This window comes from Protopterus annectens, chromosome 12.part0 (assembly GCF_019279795.1).
Source record: "Protopterus annectens isolate FY-2018-M chromosome 12.part0, PAN1.0, whole genome shotgun sequence".
Taxonomy (NCBI): Eukaryota; Metazoa; Chordata; order Ceratodontiformes; family Protopteridae; genus Protopterus; species Protopterus annectens.
In genome coordinates, this window is record NC_056746.1 from 1,495,685,540 (window position 1) to 1,495,707,614 (window position 22,075).

General features: G+C 42.7%; 1 protein-coding gene across 1 annotated transcript in view; it reads right to left on the reverse strand.

Annotated features, from left to right (window-relative positions):
• Positions 1-722: 722 nt before the first annotated feature.
• Positions 723-22,075, reverse strand: part of LOC122817254 (cytochrome c oxidase assembly protein COX11, mitochondrial) — a 255,490-nt gene continuing 234,137 nt past the window's right edge. The window contains exon 5 of the mRNA XM_044090470.1: positions 723-1,069. Coding sequence (XP_043946405.1) covers positions 887-1,069 — 183 coding nt within the window. The 3' untranslated portion in view covers positions 723-886. The remainder of the gene's footprint in view (positions 1,070-22,075) is intronic.

Genomic DNA, 22,075 nt, shown 5'->3' on the forward strand with positions numbered 1-22,075 from the left:
TGTTGTACCGTGGACACTTGTTAAAGATCTTAAGTAACTGGGACCCACAAGAAGTCTATGCCCATCTTTTCCACTAAATTGCATTTATAAGGAAGAGGTGAGAGGTAGAAGGCAGAGGACTCTAGAAGCCAAGTAACCCTTGGGGAGTTGAGGTGTTTAAATTCAGTACATATATCCCAACTCTATTGCCCCATCACCTCCAATGCATGGTAAAGAATAGCATTAATGTAAAAGTACATGAACAAAATGTAGGCTTTTAAAACGGTCACTAATTTCTTAATGAGGACAAAAAACTTTGATCTCCACTGAAGGGCTACTGGTAAAGAAAACTAAATCAACCCCCCCCCCCCCAAAAAAAAAAAATAAAATTAAAAATGAGAAATGGCCTCCAACCACTCAATCACTTCTCATCCTAAAATAATTGGCTCACAGGCACTTGATTCACTAGCTGAACCCCCAAAAAATTAGGCACTGGGAGCTGTCCCTGTGCGTCACCTCAAACTATTGCCCTGCGTCTTAAGAGCCTTCACTGCATATAGACTGATCTACAATCCAGTCATACTCTGTGGCACACTTCATGCCTACACATATATAATGAAAATGCAATATTTATTTATATAAAGCAGTAATTCCACATGACCGCATATTTTTGTGAATGTGTACAGTAAAAAAAGACAGAACAGGCTTGCTTAAAAAGTAAACTTAAAAAAGCATACACCCTGTAAAATGTAAAGAAAAAAATTTTATTCATTTTTCCTTTTAAGATCCTCATTAAACAACTGAATAAATACGTAAGCAGAATCACTATACCCAATATGAGTGATAAAGATTATAAAAATAGTAATATTAAAAAAATGCACACTGTACATAAAGTTCCTATTTTTATTTAATTGTATCCAGGAAGTGGTAATTTCTGGCCTTCCTTTGCTTCAAAAAACGTATAGGAAAGAGTGATTGTGTCTACTCTTGCCATCTTTGGGTCTTCAGCAAATTCTGGGTCGATAAAGAAAAATACTGGCATATCCACCTCTTCCTTTGGATTTAACCGCTGTTCTTCAAAACAAAAGCACTGATGCAAAAACAAAACGGCTTGTTTACTAAACATACTAAAGTTCCACACTAAATATAATAAAGACAAAAAATTCCAAGAATTCCTAAAGCTATGTTTGACACTCCAAAAACATTTAAATCTAACCAACAAATTTAGCCAGTGGTTCTGTTTTAGAAAATATTGCAGAAACAAATGGGTGGAAAAGTGGATCCAATATATTCTTATGAATTATTGATGTGACAAAAAATAACTGGTATAACCAGAGACATTTCATGCAAAAATTCACACATTTCCTTTGAAATCAATTGACACAATAATAAATCACTTAAGTAACAATCATTGCATAACAGATGTTAACCTCATTTTTAGAGCTCTGCTCATGTACACTTTCAATCAGTAAGAGACATGTCATTCTTGTTGACTAGTTCACTTAGTCCATTATAACCAACTCGTCCCCTTTATATAGCTTCACAATATGTACGTTCTTGCTCTAAGATAGTTTGAACAGTTCTCTCTTCCATGGACGAATTACTGTATTTGAATCTACTTTCCCCAAATATTCCCTTAAATCATGCTCAGCAGTCAAATCACAAAATATCAACACCAAGTCGTGGATTGTATAAACTTTTTCTTTTAATGCCACCTGTGGTTTAAATTCCCCTCAGAGGTGTCAGCAGTAGGAATATTTTGAAATAAGCTAAATAACTCTTCCTTCACAGAAAACGCTTGTTCCTACCTACCCACCACCATTAAATATCCTACTGCCCTGCTACTTCTTGTTTCCTTCTGGAGTCATACTTCCTCACTACCTGCCATCAAAATACAGATCCCTTTACATGTATGCTATTCCTCAGCTTATCCCCTATTCTCCCTCCTACTAGGCCATCTCTCAGCCTACCATGTCTCTATAATAGCTCCAAACATCTCTCAAACTCTGTTCCAACCACCTGTCTACATCCTCCCCACATTCTCCACACATTGCACCAAACTCATTTAATGACATCCCTCACCTTTACTATAAACATAAATGGATTAACCCCATTTCAACTCAAAACAAACCCAAAATTAAGTGAGAAAATACTCTCCAAAACAAGTACCATTAATTCCACAATATACTAAAATCCTTATAGGAAGAGAAATTCACCCTAATTCTGGCCCCACACATTCTCTACTACACACTACTCTAACCCTACAATGGCCAACCTCCAACCCTGGCAATCTAACTTTTGCTGCCATACATTTTAGAAGTGCAAGAAACAAAGTACAGTTGTGTACACAACCATAAATGCAGATGTTGAGTGCATTCACTGTTGCAGTCATCACATTTGGGTTATCTACCTGCAGGCAGGCCTCAGTCGGCCTGAATACCAGAGTCTTGGGATTTCTGTCTCGGATGCTGTCACTTCTTCCATGACGTCATGTCATCAGGGGTATAAAACATACAGCCGACGCCATTTAATCAGTTTTTCTTGCCCCAGATGTCAAGAGCCCCCAAAATAGGAAGCAATTACATGGTGTGGAACTCTCCTCCCCAGTAAAAAGCAAATACCAATGATATAAGATATGGCCAAACAAAAAGGATAGGTAGAAGTATACAGAAGTCAGGGGGCTGGAGGGAAGGTAACCAGGACTGCAACAGTGAATACACTCTAACATCTACATTTATGGTAATTGTACACAATTGTACTATGTTCTTTCTGTTTCACTAATGCAGTCATCACACTTGGGTTGATTCCCAAAACTGAGGATGAGTGGATGCAGTCAAGAAGCATTAGGGTTGGCAAGCAGGCCCTGTAAGACTGCTGTGGCAAATCCAGCTCTGGATTTAGATAAAAATGGTAAGTGGTAATGCTTGGTGAAAGTGTGTACAGAGCTACAGGATGTCCCTGGTAGGGACTCCCCTGTGAAATGCTGTAGAGGTTGATGTAGCCCTAGTGGAATGTGTTTTGATCCCTTGTGGGGTAGGTTTCCCATGGTGTTTGTAGCAGAAATGGATGCAGTGTGCTATCCATTTAGAAATGGTTTGCTTTGAAATGGCCTTGCCCTCTGCCCTGCAGCAAAGCTTACTAGCAGCTGGTCAGATTTTCTGAAAGGTTTAGTCCTGGCCAGATAGAACCTAAGCTGCCTGTGCACATCCAGGGAGTGCAGGATCCTCTCCCCTTTATTCTGAGGATTAGGGAAAAAAGTTGGCATTTGAATAGATTGGTTTAAAGCCACACTAGATACCACCTTGGGCATAAATGATGCGTTAGTCCGGAGGGAAACCCTGTATGCATGGAAGCAAGGCCATAAGGGCCTGTAATTCAGACACTCTTCTTGAAGTGATGGCTAGAAGTAAACCTGTTTTCCAGGACAGGAATTTTAACTCTGCTGTAGCAGCAGGTTCAAAGGGTGGAAGCGTGAGTTTTTCCAATACAAAGATAAGGTCCCAGGTTGGACTGGGAGCTCTCCTGGGGGGTCTTAATATTTGGCTCCTGTCCGGAACTGTTTGACCAAAGGATGAGAGAAGAGGGGTGGCCCAGTATTATAATGAGCTGAGATGGCAGAGGCATGAATTTTTATAGAAGAGAAGGATAGGCCTTTGTGGAGCATTTCTGTTAAGTAGTCTGGTATACAAGGTAAGCTGGGCACAATTGTGTCTATTCCCTGAGAATGGCTCCAAGAACAATATCTTTTCCACTTTTCCAAATAAGATTTTCTAGTACTAGGCCTCCTTGCTTCAAGGATGACATCCTGCACTGGTTTACTGAGGGTTGCTGATGATGAGTTCAGTGGATGAGCCAGGCTGCTAGGTTCAGGGTCTGTAGCCGAGGATGCAAAATCTGGCCCTCCTGCTGGGACAGAAGGGAAGGGGTCTGAGGCAGCTGCCATGGTGGCACTACTGTCAGACTGTGCAAAAGTGGGTACCAGTGCTGGCGTGGCCAGTCTGGTGCAACCAGGATTGTCCTTGGCTTGTCCTGTTTGATCTTTAGTAGAACCTTCGAGAAGAGGGGCAGAGGGGGAAAGGCATAGACTGAGAGGTTTTCCCATGTGAAGGACAGGGTATCCACTTTACATGCTTGGCTGTGGGTTAATTCTGGTGCAATATTTGCTCAATTGATAGCTCTGAGGGGAGGCAAAGAGGTCCACCTCTGTTGCCCTCCCACCTGCGGATCAGAAGCTTGAATATTTTGGGTTCCAATTTCCACTCGTGTGGGTCCATTAGATTTCTGCTTAAGTCATCTGCCAGTGAATTTAGTTTGCCTGGCAGGAATTCAGCTATCAGATGCACGATTGCTCAAGGCAGTCTTCCAGAGAGCCATGGCTAATCTGCAGAGTGGGTAGGAATGGTTTGCCCCTGCTTGTTTATGTACCACATAACTGTAGTGTTGTCTATCAATATTTGCCCTGGAAGAATAAGGCATTTGAAGGCTGTCCAAGCATTTTGTACAGCTAACATTTATTTTTCATTGATATGCAGATGCATTTGCTTTGGGCTCCATTTGCCTTGAATGCATTGTCCTCTGCCATGTGAGCCCCCCATGCATAGTCTGATGTTTCTGTTAGGGTTTGGGCGTCAGGGGGTTGAGTGAAAGGACGTCCCTTGTTGTGGTAGCAGGCCTCTGCCCACCAAAGGAACTCTTGTCCTTAGACAACAAATGATAGGAATCATTGTTTCCAGGTTCTGAGAATGTTGATACCAGAGACTTTTTAAGTACCACTGAAGTTTCCTCATATGCAGTCTTGCATATGGAATTAGTAGAATGCAAAAGGCCATGAACCCTAGGGCTTGCAGTATTTTTCTTGCAGATATCTGGCTTTTGGTGGCCAGTAGATTTAAGTAGTTTGTCAAATAAATTTGTTTTTCTGGAGTGAAGAATGTCATCTGAGAAGTTGTGTTCAAGCTTGGTCCCAGGAATACAATCTGTTGGCTGGGTACCAGATGTGATTCTTTTTCATTGATGGTGTTCCCCAGTAAAGTTAGAAGTCTCTTTACAAATGTCGGGTGCTGTAGTAGCAATTCCTGACTGTCGGCCTGAATCAGGCAATCGTCCAAGTATAGGGAAATTTGAATTTTTCTCTGCCTGCAATATGCAATGGCTGGAGCTAGGCATTTTGTGAATACCCTGGGCGCAGTAGACAAGACAAAGGGAAGTGCAGAGAACGCATAAAGCCTGCTCTGAAACATAGATACTTACTACAAGATTCCCTTATGGGGATGTGCAGATAAGCTTCTTTTAAGTCTAGGGTGGCTAGCCAGGAGTCATTAGCTAGTATAGAAAGCAGCTGTTGGAGAGTAAGCATTGGAACCACCAGGAAGGTGTTGAAAATAGACAGAGCTAAGGTAGGGCACCAAGAGTTTTTTCTGGGTACCAGAAACAGTCTGTAGTAAAAACCTTGTCCCCTTTGCTCTGCTGGGACAGACTAAATAGCCTTGATACTGAGAAGAAAAAGTTCTTGCTTTTGGGACTCTGCCCACTGGTTTGGGGGAGGTCTGGCCATCCGCTTGGGGTTGGCAGAGAGTGGAAGTAGATCTGTATCCCTGGAAATACAATGCTCAAGAACCATCTGTCCTGGGTGATGTATTCCCAGTTTTTTGCATGCAGGTCAAGTTTTCCTCCTAAGGGTGCAAGTACTTGGGCAAGGTTGGCAGAGAGTGGAAGTAGAATCTGTATCCCTGGAAATACAATGCTCAAGACCCATCTGTCCTGGGTGATGTATTCCCAGTTTTTTGCATGCAGGTCAAGTTTTCCTCTTAAGGGTGCAAGTACTTGGGCAAGGCTTGGAAGGGTTAAGGATAAGTCATTGTGTGATTTTACCATAGAATGGTGGCTTACTACTCCCTGTTTTAGTGGTGGGAGCACTCCATTGCTTAGATCTGTGCATACCCTGAGACTGTAATCTTGGTGGTCTGCTGCCCCTGGGTTTGGAGTGAGAAGGTCTGGGAGGGACTGGAAAGTACCAGTTTTTAGAAGGCCAATGCCTACTGATCTAGGTGGATGTACCTGTAAGAAATCTTTAAGAGTTTGCATAGATTTAGCTTTTTCCTCTATCTTTTTGAGGATGACTTCTGCTTTATTGCCAAACAGGCGTTCTTGGTTTAACGGTGCATCTAGTAATTTTGCAAGATTTGTTCCTTAAGCCCAGCATGCCTTCTAAGAACAGACCCAGTGACAGCAGCCCTGCAAGATGCTTCTAAGGCATCAAAACCACATTGCAAAGTATGTTATCCAACTTGGTTAGCAGAATGCATCAACTCTTGTAAATCTTTACGTTCTGCATAATCAGGAATCAATAATGTTCTGTTTAATTAGCTCCATAATATGTTGCGGATACTTTAACATATGAAACTGGCAATTTAAACCCCTGATGGCAAGAGTAGCAGAGGTGTATACCTTCTTAACCCATCTATCTAAAACCCTAGAGTCCCTGCCTGAAGGGGTAGGGTTTTTGGCTGTAGTAGCCTTAGTGCCTTTAGGTCCCTGGGAAATGGTCTCTGGGTCTACAGTAGGATTCTTAAAGAGGAAGTTGTGGGAGTCAGGTACTTTATAGTACCTTGTCAGGTTTCCTGGGAGCTGGAGGCAAAGTATCAGGGTTAAGGCTGGACTCCAAGAAGACATCTACAATTTCCAGAACAGGAGGGATGGCTAGAAGCCTGTGCTGAGGCAAATTTAAAAATTCACAGAGTCTCTTTTTGGACTGTGGGTAGTCCTGGCACTCCCAGCGGAAATGCTCTCTAAGGGTATGCAGAGTTTCACCAAAGGAAAAATCTTCTGGCGGGGAAGCAGAGGGAATGGAATCCTCTGCATCAGAATCCTCATAGGTAGATAAGGGTATGTCCTGGTAATCAGAAGGATCACAGTCAAAAGATTCATGATCTGAAGAATCAGAAGGAAAATCAGTTTGTGGTCTTTTTGAAGGGGAAAGGCTGGCTTCCCCTAATTAAAGTAATAAGATAGTCAGCCATTCTATGTTTCTGAGGCACGTGGGCCTGAGAATGCACTTTGGTCGCCAGTTTCCTAGGCGTAGTGCGAACTCTGGGCCTGAGAAATTCGATATTTTGGGTTTGAAACAAATCTGGCAGTTTAATATGAAATTTGGAAAGCCTGAGTACACCCTCAGAAGCTGGTGCCTGCACAGCGGCTCCAGACCCATCCAAGGTAGAGACATCCACAGGTTCCATAGCTGAAGAAGCATCTCGCGGCATACCAGACTCCAAACGGGTCTTGGTAGTGGCCTGCGAATCCACAGAAGCAGGCATCAGGGGCTGCAAAAGTGCCTCACTGAGGATCGGAGAACTGACTACTAGTTTAACGGAAGCGTCATCAGCAGTTTTGGACCTGTGCTGTCTGTCTCCTTACTTTTGTTTGGAAGATAGGTAGTCAAATGGCTTACCGAAGCCATATCAGAATACGAAGACTGAGCGCGAAAATATTTAGCTACAATAAGGGCCAGACGACGAACAGTTCTGGTGTTGAACAAAGCACAAAAGCAACAGTGAGGGACGTCGTGGTCTGGGCCTAAACAGGTGACCCAGTAAAAATGGAAGTCTCGGTGTTGTATTTTCACAGGTGAGACAATTTAACTTTTTCGGACATCGGTTAGAGCAAGAAAAAAGGATCCCCCATGGGGTACTTAGCTTTAGAAAACTTCAATTTGGAAATTAAATCTCAGGTAGTGGCCGACTGGCACTCGTGCAAACTGCTTCTGCTTCGGGCTCCTCGGCAAGAAAGACTTTTGTAATGGTGTCAGCTGCCTGATTTTATACCACTGACAACCTGACGTCAGTCCTGGAGCAACAGCAACTGATGCAGAAATACTAAGCCTCTGGTATTCGGACCAACTGAGGGCTACTCCTTGGCAGGATAACCCAAGTGTGATGACTGCAACAGTGAAACACAAAGAACATCTGAAAGTGTTGTGAGCCTGCTCTGAAGTGCAGGAATTTCCTGCAGGATTCCATTATGGGGATGTGGAGGTAGGCACATTTAGGTCTAGGATCACTAGCCAGGCATTTTTTGTCCGCATAGGCAGCAGCTGCTGCAAAGTCAGCATTTTGAATTTGGGGACCACCAGGGAGGTGTTCAGAATGGATAGATCCAGGACGGGGCGCCATGTGTCCTCTTTTCTGGGAACAAGGAATAGTCTGGAATGAAAGCCTTTGCCTGTTTGATCTGAAGCAACAGGTTCTACTGCCCCCTGGAATATGAGAGTTTGGACCCGTTTCAATGCCTCTGTCCACTGATTTGGAGGCAAGTCTGGGTACCCTCTTGGAATTGGGAGTTTGTTGAAAGAGAATTTGTATCCCTGAAAATATTCAACATCCATTGGTCCTGTTACCGAAAGCCAATTTTCTTTGCAGAGGAACAGCCTTCCTCCTAGCTGTAGGTGAGTGAAAGGAGGGCAGAATGGGGGAGAGGGAAGTCATTGAGAGTTTCTGCCATACAAGGGTGGCTTACAACTCCCTGCTTTTGGGGTGGAAGTGGTCCACTCCTTGGTTCTCTGCTGCCCCTGGGATAGGGGCCTGAGTGGTCTGTACCTGCGGGGTTTACCTTAGCCCCGTCTGCTAGGTGCAGGGAAGGACCAGTGCTTAGAGGGAAAGTTCCTGCTGAACCTGGGAGGTTGAACGTGAATGAAATCTTCTACTGTTTGCATAGATTTTGTTTTGTCTTCCATCTTTTTAAAGCACCTCTTCTGCTTTTACTCCAAACAAGCGGTCCTTATCCAGGGGTGCATCAATTAATTTAGACTTGACATGATCAGGGAGAGGTTGTTCCTTCAACCATGCATGTCTCCTAATGACCGATCCTGACACTGCTGCCCTGCTTGTGGCTTCTAGGGCGTCATATCCACAGTATAATAAGTGTTTGGCCACTTGACTAGTACAGTGCAGTAAATCTGCTAACTCTTTCGAATTGGCGCAGTCAGGAAAGCTTGAAATCTTTTGTTTTAATAGTTCCAAAGTGTGTTTTTGATATTTTAACATATGGAACTGACAGTTGAGTGCTCTGATAGTTAAGGTTGCAGAGGTGTATCCTTTTTTACCCCATCTGTTCAGAGCTCTGGAATCCTTGTCAGAAGGAAAAGGATTCTTGGCAGAAAGTACAGTTGTGTACACTTACCATAAATGTAGATGTTTGAGTGCATTCACTGTTGCAGTCATTCATCTGGGTAATCTGCTTGCAGGTTGCCCTCAGTCGGCCTGCTTAAAGCCTTGGGTCCTGTCTCGGTTGCTGTCCCTTCTTCCATGACTTCAGGTCGTCAGGGGCATAAAACACGCAGCAGACACCATTACATCAGTTTTTCTTGCTCCAGATATCAGGTGCCCCCCTAATGGGGAGCAAACATAAAAACACAAAGGGATACCTCCAACAAAAGCAAACACACCAAAAAGGCTTTTAAGCATAGTAAAGGAAAGTAGAGGTATAGCCAGAAGAAGATAGGGGGCTGGAGGGAGGGTTAAGTACAGTTTTGTACCTACCATAAATGTAGATGTTAGAGTATTCACACTGCTGCAGTCATCACACTTGGGTTATCCTGCCGTCAGGCGGTCCCGCCGTCGGCCAAAGTTCCAAAGTCTTGGTCCAGCGTCAGTTGCTGTCGCTTCTTCCCTGACGTCAGTGCGCCAGGGGTATACAAGAGGCATCCGACGCCAAAACCAGAGAACCATCGACTGGCCTAGCAGAGGCCTTGGAGTCTGGTCTGGGTCTCGGCTGCCTGTCTTTATCTTTGCGTTTTTTATGCATTCTGGGCGTCGGTTTTTCTGAAGGCATGGTATAATTAAATTTCCTACCAAAATAATGTCAGGCGAAATCAAACCGACGTTTAATAGTACGTTTGTTAAACCTAGCACAAAACAGACAACCTGTGACATCGTGGTCTGGGCCTAGGCAAGGAATGCAATAAGAATGAAAGTCCTTATGAGGTATTTGCTTCCCACAAGAAATGCAATTGTTAACTTTTTCTGACATTGGACTGAAGCAAGAAAAGGTTCCCCAACTTAGCTTTATTAAAGACTTCAGTTTGAAATTCAATTTGAAAATCTCAGGAGTCGGCCAACCGGCACTTGCGAACTGCTTCTGCTTCGGGCACCGTGCGGCAAGAAAGACTGAAGAAAATGGCGTTGGATGCCTCTTATATACCCCTGGCGCACTGACATCAGGGAAGAAGCGACAGCAACCGACACCAGACCAAGACTTTGGAACTATGGCCGACTGCGGGATGGCCTGATGGCAGGATAACCCAGGTGTGATGCCTGCAGCAGTGTAACACGATGAACATCCAGGACTGCAACAGTGAATACAATCGAACATCTACATTTATGGTAAGTGTACACAACTGTACTATGTTCTTAGTGTTTCACTGTTGCAGTCATTACATTTGGGTAGATTCCCAAAGCTATGGTTGGGAGGAGGAGTTTATATAGCATTACAGCCCGCTATAAGGCCCTGCAAGACAGCAGTGGCAAAGCCAGCTCTGGATTTAGAGAAAATTGGCAAATGATAATGCTTGGTGAAAGTATGTACAGAACTCCAGGTAGCAGCTTCTAGGATGTCCCTGGTAGGAGCACCTCTGAGAAAGGCTGCAGAAGCAGATGCAGCTCTGGTGGAGTGAGATCTGATCCCATGGGGGATAGGTTTTCCATGGTGCTTATAGCAGAAATGAATGCAATGGCTTATCCATTTAGAAATGGTTTGTTTTGAAATAGTCTTCCTCTCTGCCCCTGCAGCAAATGCTACCAGCAGTAGTTCAGATTTTCTTCGAGGTTTTAGTCCTGTCCAAGTAGAATCCAAGTCTGTGCACATCCAAGGAATGCAGAATCCGTTCCGTGGATTGGGAAAGAAGGTTGGCAAATGAATGGACTGATTAAGAGCCACACTGGATACCACCTTGGGCATGAAGGATGGATTGGTTCCGAGTGACACCCTGTCCACATGAAACAGGATGAAAGGCTCCACTGCCATAAGAGCCTGTAATTCAGATATCCTTCTAGCTGAAGTGATTGCTAAAAGGAAAGCTGTTTTCCAAGAAAGAAATCAAGTCTGCAGTAGCAGCCAGCTCGAAAGGAGATAGAGTAAGTTTCTCCAATACAAAGTTAAGGTCCCAGGGCAGGGGTTGAGGATCTCCTGGGTGGTCTCAAATTTTTGGCCCCTCTGAGGTACTGCTTGAGTAGAGGATGAGAGAAGAGGGGAGGTTCTGTGTTATAATGAGCTGAAATGGCTGAGGCATGGATTTTAATGGAGGAAAAAGACAGGCCCTTGTGAAGCATCTCAGTTAAGTATTGCAAAATCTGAGGTAAATTGGGCGCTGCTGTGCTCATCCCTTGAGACTGGTTCCAGGCACAGAATCTTTTCCATTTTGCAGCATAAGACTTTATAGTACTAGGCCTCCTTGCCTCTAAGATGACATCAATTACAGGTGTGCTGAGGGATGATAAAGGTGAGTTTAAGTAATCAGCCAGGCTGCAAGGTTCAATGTTGGAAGCTGAGGGTGCAGAATCTGGTTCTCCTGCTGAGACAGCAGGGAAGGCGTCTGAGGCAGGTGCCAAGGAGATAACTGTGACACACTGCACAGGAGGGGCTACCAGTGTTGATGCGGCCTGTCTGGAGCAATCAAAACCATCCTTGGTTTGTCCTGCTTGACTTTTAGTAGGACTTTGGAGAGCAGAGGCAGCGGGTAAAGGTGTAGACTGATAGGTTTTTAGCTGAAGGACAGAGCATCCACTTTCCAGGCTTGTTTGTGGGGAGTCCTTGTGCAAAACTTGTTCAATTGGTAGTTCTAGGGGGAGGCAAATAGGTCTATGTCTGGGATCCCCCATTTGCTTGTCAACATGTTGAAAATCCTTGGTTCCAGTTTCCACTCGTGTGAGTCCATGAGGTTTCCGCTTTGTCTGCCAGTGCATTTAATTTTCCTGGCAGGAATTGAGCTTGTAGGTGCACTTGGTAGCTCGAGGCTGTGTTCCACAATGCCATGGCTAGTCTGCAGAGGGGGGTAGGAATGTGTACCCCCCCCCCTGCTTGTTTATGTACCACATAACAGTGGTGTTGTTCGTCTTTAACATTAGTTGTCCTGGAAGAATGTAGTCCTTGAAGGATTTCAGAGCATTCTGTACAGCTAACATTTCTTTTTGATCGATATGTAGGTGCATTTGACTTGGGTTCCATTTGCCCTGAATGCACTTCCCTGCCAGGTGAGCCCCCCATGCATAGTCTGATGCATCTGTTAGGGTTTGGGTGGCAGGGGGGAGTGTGAATGATAGTCCCTTGTTTTGACTAGGCGTAGGCAAGGTATGATAGGAATCATTGTTTCTAGGCTGTGAGAATGTTGACTCCATAGGCTTTTTAGATACCACTGTAGTTTCCACACATGCAGTCTTTCATATGGAATTAAAAGAATGCAGGAGGCCATGAACCCAAAGGCTTGCAGTATTTGTCTTGTAGATAATAGGGTTTTTGTGGCCACTTGTCTGAAATAGGTTATCAAATGAATTTGCTTTTCTGGTGTGAGGTAAACCATCTGGGCAGTTGTATTCAAGCTTGCTCCCAGGAATGTAATTTGTTGGCAGGGTACCAGTTGTGATTTCTTTTCGTTTGTACCCCAGACCAATTAGAACCCTTTTTACAAACGCCAGATGATTCAAAAGTATGCCCTGGCTTTCTGCCTGAATTAGACTATCGTCCAGGTATGGGTATATTTGAATACTTCTTTGCCTGCAAAATGCAATAACTGGAGCCAGGCACTTTGTGAATACCCTGGGCACAGTAGACAAGCCAAAGGGCAGTGCAGAGAAATGATAATGCGTGTAGCCTGCTTTAAAGCGTAGGTATCATCTGCAAGATTCCCCGATTGGGATGTGCAGGTATGCTTCTTTTAAATCTAGTGTTGCCAACCAGGCGTCTTTGCCTAACATAGGAAGTAATTGGTGAAGAGTCAGCATTTTGAATTTTGGAATCTCCAGAAAGGTGTTTAGAGGAGACGGGTCCAGGATTGGACACCATGATTTGTCTTTTCTGGGCACCGGGAAAAGTCTGGAGTAGAAATCTTGTCCCTTTTCCTCTTCTGGTACCAGTTGAATAGCCCCCATGCTTAAGAGGGAAAGTACTTGTTTTTGAGCCTCTGCTCACTGATTTGGGGGCAGGTCCGGCCACCCATTTGGTGTTGGCAATGTGTGGAAATGAAATCTGTATCCTTGGGACACTATATTTAAAACCCACTTGTCCTGGGTTATGAGTTCCCAGTTCTTTGCATGAATAGCAATCTTTCCCCACAAAGGGGCGGTCAGAAGATAAGTGCTTGGAAATTTTAAAAGGAAGTCATTGAGACTATTTACCATGGGGGGTGTCCTGTTATTCCCAGATTTGGAAGTGGAGGCCCCCCACTGCTTAGTTCTGAGAGTCCCCTGGGACTAAAACTTGGGGTTTTTGCTGTGTCTGGGTTTGGGTTTGGCTTGAGAAGATCTGGAAGGGCCTGGAAAGGACCAGTTCTTAGCAGGCCAGTGCCTACTAAATCTAGGAGGTTGCACTTGTAAAAAATCTTTAACAGTTTGCATAGATTTAGCTTTGTCTTCCATCTTTTTAAGAACTTCTTCAGCCTTGTTGCCAAACAGGCGGTCCTGATTTAAATGAGCATCCAACAATTTAGCTTTAACATGATCAGGCAAAGATTGCTCCTTAAGCCAAGCATGCCTTTTAAGCACAGACCAGTAACAGCAGCCCCGCAAGAGGTCTCTAAAGAATCAAAACCACATTGCAAAGTATGTTTTCCAACTTGTTCAGCAGTATGCATTAAGTCCTGTAAATCTTTTTTTCCACACAGTCAGGAATCAACATCATTTTCTGTTTAAGCAGTCCAGTGACATGTTGCTGATATTTTAACATATGACATTGACAGTTTAAAGCTCTGATTGCCAAGGTTGCTGAAGTATAAACCTTTTTACCCCATCTATCCGGTGCCCTGGAGTCTCTATCAGAAGGGGTAGGATTTTTGGCAGTAGAAGTCTTAATGCCCTTGGGCCCCTGAGAAATAGTCTCTTGATCTGCAATAGGATTTTTGAAAAGGAACTCTGTAGTATCTATCAGGTTTACTAGGAGCAGGAGGCAGGGAATCAGGGGCCAGACTGAACTCAGAGAAAACATCATTAACCTTGTCTAGTACAGGAGGAATAGCCAAAGGCCTATGCTGAGGTAGAAGGAGGAAATCCCTAAGCCTCTTTTTTGAATCAGAGAAGTCCTGGCTTTCCCAGTGGAAATGCTCCCTTAAAGTATGCAAGGTTTCCCCAAAAGAAAAATCCTCAGGAGGGGAAGCGGAGGGAATAGAATCCACTGCATCAGAATCTTCATAAGTAGGTAAGGTCAAATCCAGGTCATCAGAAGAGTCAGAAGATTCATAATCAAGCTCAGCCCTAGGCCTCTTGGGGGGGGGGGTGACTACCCCTGATTAGAGTTATTAGATCTTCAGCCATTTTTATCATTTGTTTTTTAGGCATAGGGGCCTGAGCATGTGGCCTGGGCGTCGGTTTTTTACACATGGATCAAGATTTAGGCCTTAGTAATGAAGGAGGCGTCTATTTAATATGCAAGTCCGTAGGCCTGAATACACTCTCAGAAGCCGGTGCCTGCACAGCGGCTCCGGACCCATCCAAGATAGAGACATCCGTGAGTTCCATAGCTGAAGTATCTTGCGGCATACGGGACTCCAAATGGGTCTCAGTAGAGGCCTGCGAATTAGAAGTAGCGGGTATTGGGCTGCGAAAGCACCTCACTGAGTACCAGCAAACTGGCGACTGGCTTAGGAGAAGCACCGTCGGCAGTTTTGGACCTCGACGGCCTGTCTCTGTCTTTATTTTTGCGTTTTTTTGGAATCCCGGTAGTCGGATGGCTAACCAATGACATTTCTGGATAATTAAACTGAGAACCAAAATATTTAGAGGCAAAAATATACTGACGATGGATAGTGCGTGGATTAAAAAAAGCACAAAAAAGACAAGGTACATCGTGGTCAGGGCCTAGGCAAGAAATACAGTCCGAATGAAAATCTTTGAGGTATTTGCTTTCCACAAGTAATGCAATTATTAACTGTTACTGGCATCGGTAAAGAGCAAGAAAAAGTTTTCCCAACTGGGTACTTACCTTTAAGTTAAGACTTTGGTTCTGAAACTCGAAAAAGTACAGTTTTGTACCTACCATAAATGTAGATGTTCGAGGATCCACATTGCTGGAGTCCTATATATTGGTAGTCCGTCCAGTTGCCCCAGATGTCAGAAGACCCTAAAAAAGACAAGGCCAAAACAAAAACACCCAAACATATACCACAAAACAAATACAATATATACGAATATAATCTCACCTACACAACCACCCCTAAACACAGAGGGGGAGGAGGGAGGGTAAATTGGACTGCAGCAATGTGGATCTCCGAACATCATTTATTATTAGGTAAAAACTGTACTCTGTTCTTCATTCCACATTGCTGCAGTCCTAACTATTAAAATATCCTTAGTTGCCACCCCCCTTAGAAATGTTGTTGAAGTGGCAGTAGCCCTAGTGGAAATGAGGGCTAATCCCCTGGAATCTCTCTCTTGCCATGGGGCTAAAGTGTGCAAAATCTTTTTCCTTTATTTTGGGGGATCTGCCATAGAGTAGGCAAAAATGAATAGTTTTTAAAGCCACACTAGAAAGAAAATCAAAAAGGCTCAACCGCATAATAAGGGGCCTGTAACTCAACTTTTCTTGCAGAGGTAATGTGGCCACAAAAAAAAAGCATGACAACACCATGACAAGTAGGTCAGGTCAGCTCAAGTACTAACCAGAGTAAGTTACTCCAAATCAACACAAAATTGAGATCCCAAGCGCTGCAGTCCAAAATAAAAATCTCTCTTCCATTTTTCTGCATACTTTTCCTTTACAATTAGGTCTCTGGTTTCCATAATCACATTTAAAACTTGTTGAGGAAGTTGAGACCTACTGTCTTTCAAAACAGAATATGCCAGGCTGTTAGATGAAGAGTTTGAAGCTTGACATTGAGCAGAGATGACCGGCCCCTGAGACCTGTGGGGTGTGGAATCAAGGGTGGTAATGGAGTTGGGATGAAGACCAATTGGTGACTCTCAGTAAGCAGTGCTGCCGGTTGCAGGCCAATCAAAAGTGGAATTGGCTTGTCTTGGCTTGTCTTGTCTGACCTTTTTGGGAGAGTAGGCAGAGGGAAAAGCAGAGGTGGAAAAATTTTCACATGAAGAAAAATCAACTGACTTTCCAAGCCTGGTGGTTTTAGTGGAGAAGCGAACAGATCTATGTCTGGAGTTCCCATGACACTGTCAAATTTTGAAATACATGAAGATCAGTTTCCACTGCTGGGGGGGATCCATGATTTGTCTTAACACACATCTCTTAAGTTCTGTGCTCCCTCCGCAGAAACCTTGCCTGAAGAGTTAGTTGTAAAATCATTGCTTGCCTGCACAATGGGTAAGAAATGTGTTCCCTTTGTTTGTTGATGTACACATGACAGTTGTGTTGTCTGTGTTAGAATCAACCTGCCCCCTGGAAGAACAAACTCCTGAAAAGTAAATAATGCAACTGGACTGCTAACATCTCTCTTGTTGATATGTAGATGCTGCTGTAGTCTGGCAGGGCACTTGTGTCTCCCACTTTCCATCATCTAGATGAGCTCCCCAAGCAATGTCTGAGGCATCTGTCGGAAGAATCTGACTTTGCTCTGGCCGGGGTTTGTCCTTGTTTAGTGTTTAGGTGACATTCCTGAGCCCACCACAAAAAATTTCCTTATTATTTGAATGACAATCCAAAATCCTGCAAGTCAGTGTGGTTAGATTATTGAGATAGATTTGTGAGATAAGGCTTCAGTTTAGCATTGGGAATGGCATGAACCAAAGTACGAATACAGATGCCCAGAAAGCAAGGACAGAAGGACTGGCTTCCTTGACTGTCTGGAGAGAGATTTTGTTTGTCCGGGTTAGAAAAGGCCATCTGGGCTGTATTCAGTCTCACACACCCAAAACAGCATCGTTGAGAGGTACTAACTAGACTTTAACATATTCCAAATGCTGTAGAAGTCTTCCTTTTCTTGAGCCAGAATCAGCAGGCAGTCAGTAAAGATGAGTATAGATTTGGTTCCTTTTAGCTCCGAAGTGTTTTGAGCTAGAACTGGACCCTTGTAGAATACTCAGGTGCAGTAGATCAGATAAGTGTTGAGGATAGATAAATCCAAATTGGTCTCCCACTGTTTCTTCTTTGGTACTACTAGAAACAGGCGAGAATAAAATCCTAGGCCCCTTCTGGCACACAGGAACTGACTGAATGGTCCTATTGGAGTAAAGAAATTTGATGATATCCAGAACCCATTTGTCTTGGGTAATTAAATCCCAATTTTCTGTGAAAAGAGACAGTCTTGGACTGACCCCTGCCCTCACCAGAAGTCTGAGCAGGTGAACTCCCTGTTCTAGGCCTAAAGAACCTTGAGCTCTGAGACTGGGAATCATAAGCAGGATAAGTCCACCCCTTAGTAGGCCAATTTCTACTAAACTTCGGCTGCTGCAAAAAAAAAAAAATCCCATAGTTTGCATATACTTAGCCTTGTCCTCCATATTCTTTAAAACTGCTTCCCACAGCGAACCAAACAACACATCAGACTGTAAAGGAGCATCCAAAATCCTTGTCTTAACATGCTCAGCTAAGTTCTGATCTCTCAACCAGGCGTGCCTCTGAAGAACAGAACCAGTGGCAGCCACCCTGGAGGAGGCCTGCACAGCATCAAAACCACATTGCAAGGAATGTTTACCCACTTGTTCAGACACATGAACTAAATCCTGCAACTCTCCACCTTAGATTTCAACAGTGAAAGAAGATAATTCTGATATTTTAACATGTGAAACTGACATTCCAGCGCCTCATGGCTAAAGTGGAAGAAGTATATCACACCTTTAGGCCCCTGAGAGACAGTTTCGGGTCTGCCCTAGGACTCTTAAAAGATACTTATGAGCCAGGCACCCTATAATACCTATCCGGTTTAAACTGGGGCAGGAGGCAAGATCAATCAGGATTCAGAAGCTGCTCAAAACATCTTCCACCACATTCAAAACAGGAGGTAAAAACAAGAATCCTAAGCCAAGAATTTGTTTCCTGGAATCAGAGAAATCTTGACCTTCCCATTTAAAATGCTCCCTCATGGAATGCAGAGTCTCTGGTAGAATCATCTACATCAGAATCAGAATAAGGAGGTACTCCTGCAAGTCTTCGCTCAAAACTCTCAAACTCAGGTTCCACCCTAGGCCTCTTATCAGGAGGGGCATAGAACCCCTTATCATAGTAATCAAATCCTCTGCCATTTTAAGCATATGTTTCAAGCCTTGGAAACAGAAGGAGGCTCTAACCACCTTAGGAAGAGAAGGAAGAACAGCCACCTGAGAAGCCCCTCAGCCTGGCCTACTGGATACATCCTGTAACAGACTCCAAAGAAACACCTGGCAAAACCTCCGCTAAAGAACCGGACGCTGGGACCGTCGGTTCTTCCACTCTAGGCTTTCCAAACACTAACCTGGCACAGTCTAACCTTCTCTTAATAGTGCTTGTTAAATCTAGCACACAAGAAGCATCCAACAACGCCGTGCTCGCCAGGCCCTAAACAAGGGTATACACATAGTAACAGTTCCCTATGATCTGTCTCCAATTTCCAGAAATACAGTTATTCACTTTTTCTGACATCCGGTTAAATACTGAGGCAAGAAAAACCAAAATATTCTTGATTCGGTCTGAAACTCTGGCTTCAGAAACTTTCAGAACGCCAACCTGCACTCATAAAAATAATTGCTGCATCGGACACCTCGCAAAAGACTCCAATAGTTAGGACTGCAGCAATGTGGAATGAAGAACATCGAATATTTCAGGAGTCGACCGACCGGCACTTGCGAACTACTTCTGCTTCGGTCACCTCACAGCAAGAAAGACTGATGTAATGATGTCAGCTGCATGTTTTATACCCCTGATGACCTGACATCATGGAAGTAGGGACAGCAGTCAGTGCAGGATCCAAGGCTTTGTTAATCAGGCTGACTGGGGGCAACCTGCAAGCAGATTACCCAAATGTAATGACTGCAACAGTGAAACACGAACATCTAGTCTTGGCTCCTTAGCAGGAATTCTGTACAGGTATTTGTGAGAATCTGGTATAACACCTAAAAATCACTCAAAACACTTAAAAATGCCAAAAACCACAAACATAAAAACTGACAGAGTCCCAGGCTGAAAAGAACGAAAAAGTACGCCAACAGCCTTTTAAAGGAATGATTTTTACACCAAAAATGCAACAACTTTAAATGCACATTAATGAGGCTCAAATCAGAAATCACTCAATTAGTGTTAAGCAATGAGCATTGCTCATTATCCCTTTCTCACCATTCATATACAAAATTCAATACATTAAAAGTGAAATTACAAAAGCAATTAAATGAATGGATGACAAATTAAAATATAAAAACACCCAGGATATGTGACTTATAGATGCATACATATGTATATAAAACACATATCCAGGACATTGAATAACATACTATGATTGTTAACTCAAAGTTAAAATTCTATAATGAAATTTTGTGACCTTATAACCATGAGTATTATCCTTTAAGCAAGAAAAAAAGGGCATCTGTAATGAAGAAGGACATCACCACATGTTGGTGAAAGTAAATAACTGTTCTTGATACAAGCCCTCAGAACTCAAAATATCAAAGAAAATTAACCTAGAAACATTCCCTAACACCCTATTTTACCTTGAAAAATTTGTATATTTTAATGAACACAATATTTATAATTAACAAATAATATTAAAATTCCCGATTTAAACCCCTAGGGCATAGTGTGCCATAGTTAATAAATTTAGCATCTAGCTTTAATAACTCACTAAGAAAAACATCACCTTGTTAGAAGGTTTAAGCCAAGATGCTAAAAAACAAACTGACATCAGAACCAGCACGGGCTGCCTGAAAATAATATGCCACGGGATTATCAACCCTGCCATGTTTGAGGTCACCCATATGCTCCATTATGCGATTTTTTACCATTCTTTTTGTTTGCCCAATGTACAACCTTGCAGGATCATATCCACAAACCACCCCACAGGAACGACAATTAAATAAATCCATGGCCTTAAACTTTTTGCCATTTATAAAGGTTCCATCTAAATTCCGGAATCACCTGCAAGATCTTACAATGTCCACATAAACAACATCCTGTGTGTCCCTAGCTTTCTTCATATTAAACAATTCCTTCAAATTGGAAAATCTACTATAAGAGAACGTTGTTCTTCTGGGGAATAAGCCCTTCAGGGTGGGTTCATTGGCAACCATGGGCCAAAACCTTTCTACGACCATCCTTAGACTCCTAGAAAAAGGAGAATACTTGGTAACAAAAAATAGTTTTTCCTCATTATCTTCATTAGACACATTTACCCTAGAGGCACCTAATGTGTTTTTAAAGGAACTAAGTTTCAACAGAAAAGCGTTCCCAAACACCCTTTCAGCTTTATCAAGAACATGTGAGGTGTAATCTCTCTTCAACAATTTTTGTCTAACTTTCAAAAATTCCTCTCTCACGGTATGTTTATCACAAGTATTATTGAAAATTTGGTTGTATTCACCATGGGGTAAATGCAGCCAATAAGTGGGAGGGATGCATACTATCGGCTGATAAAAAATTGTTAACAGCAGTCTCTTTAATGAAAGGCCTGAAAGAAATTCCTCCATCATCTGTCACAAAAAAATTCTAAATAAAGAAACTGAACCCTTTATCTATTGTGTATGTAAACTCCAACCCAAAACTATTATTATGGTCGAGAACCTGACTAACTACATATCTCTTTACTTCTAGGTCCACTTCCCTAGCCCATTTCCCTAATTGCAGATCTCTAAAATTTCTCTTTCCTTTTAGTAATAAGGAAAATCTCTGATTTCAGTCTATTTTTCAGTATCTTTAACGAAATCAATGTTCTGTGTATAATTTCCTGTCTGTCCTTTAGTCTTATATAACATCTATGTAAATTTTCATTCCTGCATATGTAAGCTGTATTCTCTTGTTGTAACAATACTTTGAATCTTGCAATTTAAATATGTACTTCTATTGTGTGGCCTCTACTGAAAACGGATATGTATCCAGTTAGACCAGCCCGGTTAACAAATGTAAAATAAATAAATAAATAAATAAATAAAATAAATTATCCACAAAGTCTTGAAACTCAAAGATGATGCCCCTACAAATAAAAAACTAATCTATGTATATTTTATACATAATCACATGACATCTGAAAAATTCAGCACTATAAAAAAAACAGATTTTCAAAATGATTCATGAAAATGATAGCCTAGGAAGGGGCGTATGACACCCCCATCGCAGTGCCCTCTTTTTGTAGAAAATACTGTCTATTAAACCTGAAGCAATTATGTGTTAGAGAGAATTCCAATAATTGTAGAATGAAACTTGTACGAGGACCCTCCCCCATCAACTTACAAACTGCTTCCAAGCCCCAAGCATTTTTAATGCTCGTATAAAGAGCTTTCACATTCACGGTTTCCCAATAGTATCCGGTATTCCACTTCATACCTCTTATCAAATCACACAAATCTTTGCCATTTTTGATACGAGATGCAACTCTACTCAAATAAACCTGTAACTGATGATCCAAAAAAATGCCCACATTTTGCAGAAAAGAACCCTTTCCTGATACTATCTGCCTACCAGGTGGATTGTGCAAGCATTTATGAATTTTGGGGATAATGAAAAAAAATCACATCTCTAGGGTCTCTCACAAAATGTTTCTTGACATCCATAGAGGTAAAAAAATCCCAATCTCTCACCCCTTTCCAAGCGTTCCAATAAGTCACTATTAAAAATGGAAACCACGTGTGTATTTACATTTTTGGTGTAAAAATCATTCCTTTGAACGGCTGTTGAGCTGAGGTACCGGGAAGCACTAGTAAAAAGATTTTATTTAACATCTGGCATACTTTTTTCGTTCTTTTCAGCCTGGGACTCTGTCAGTTTTTAT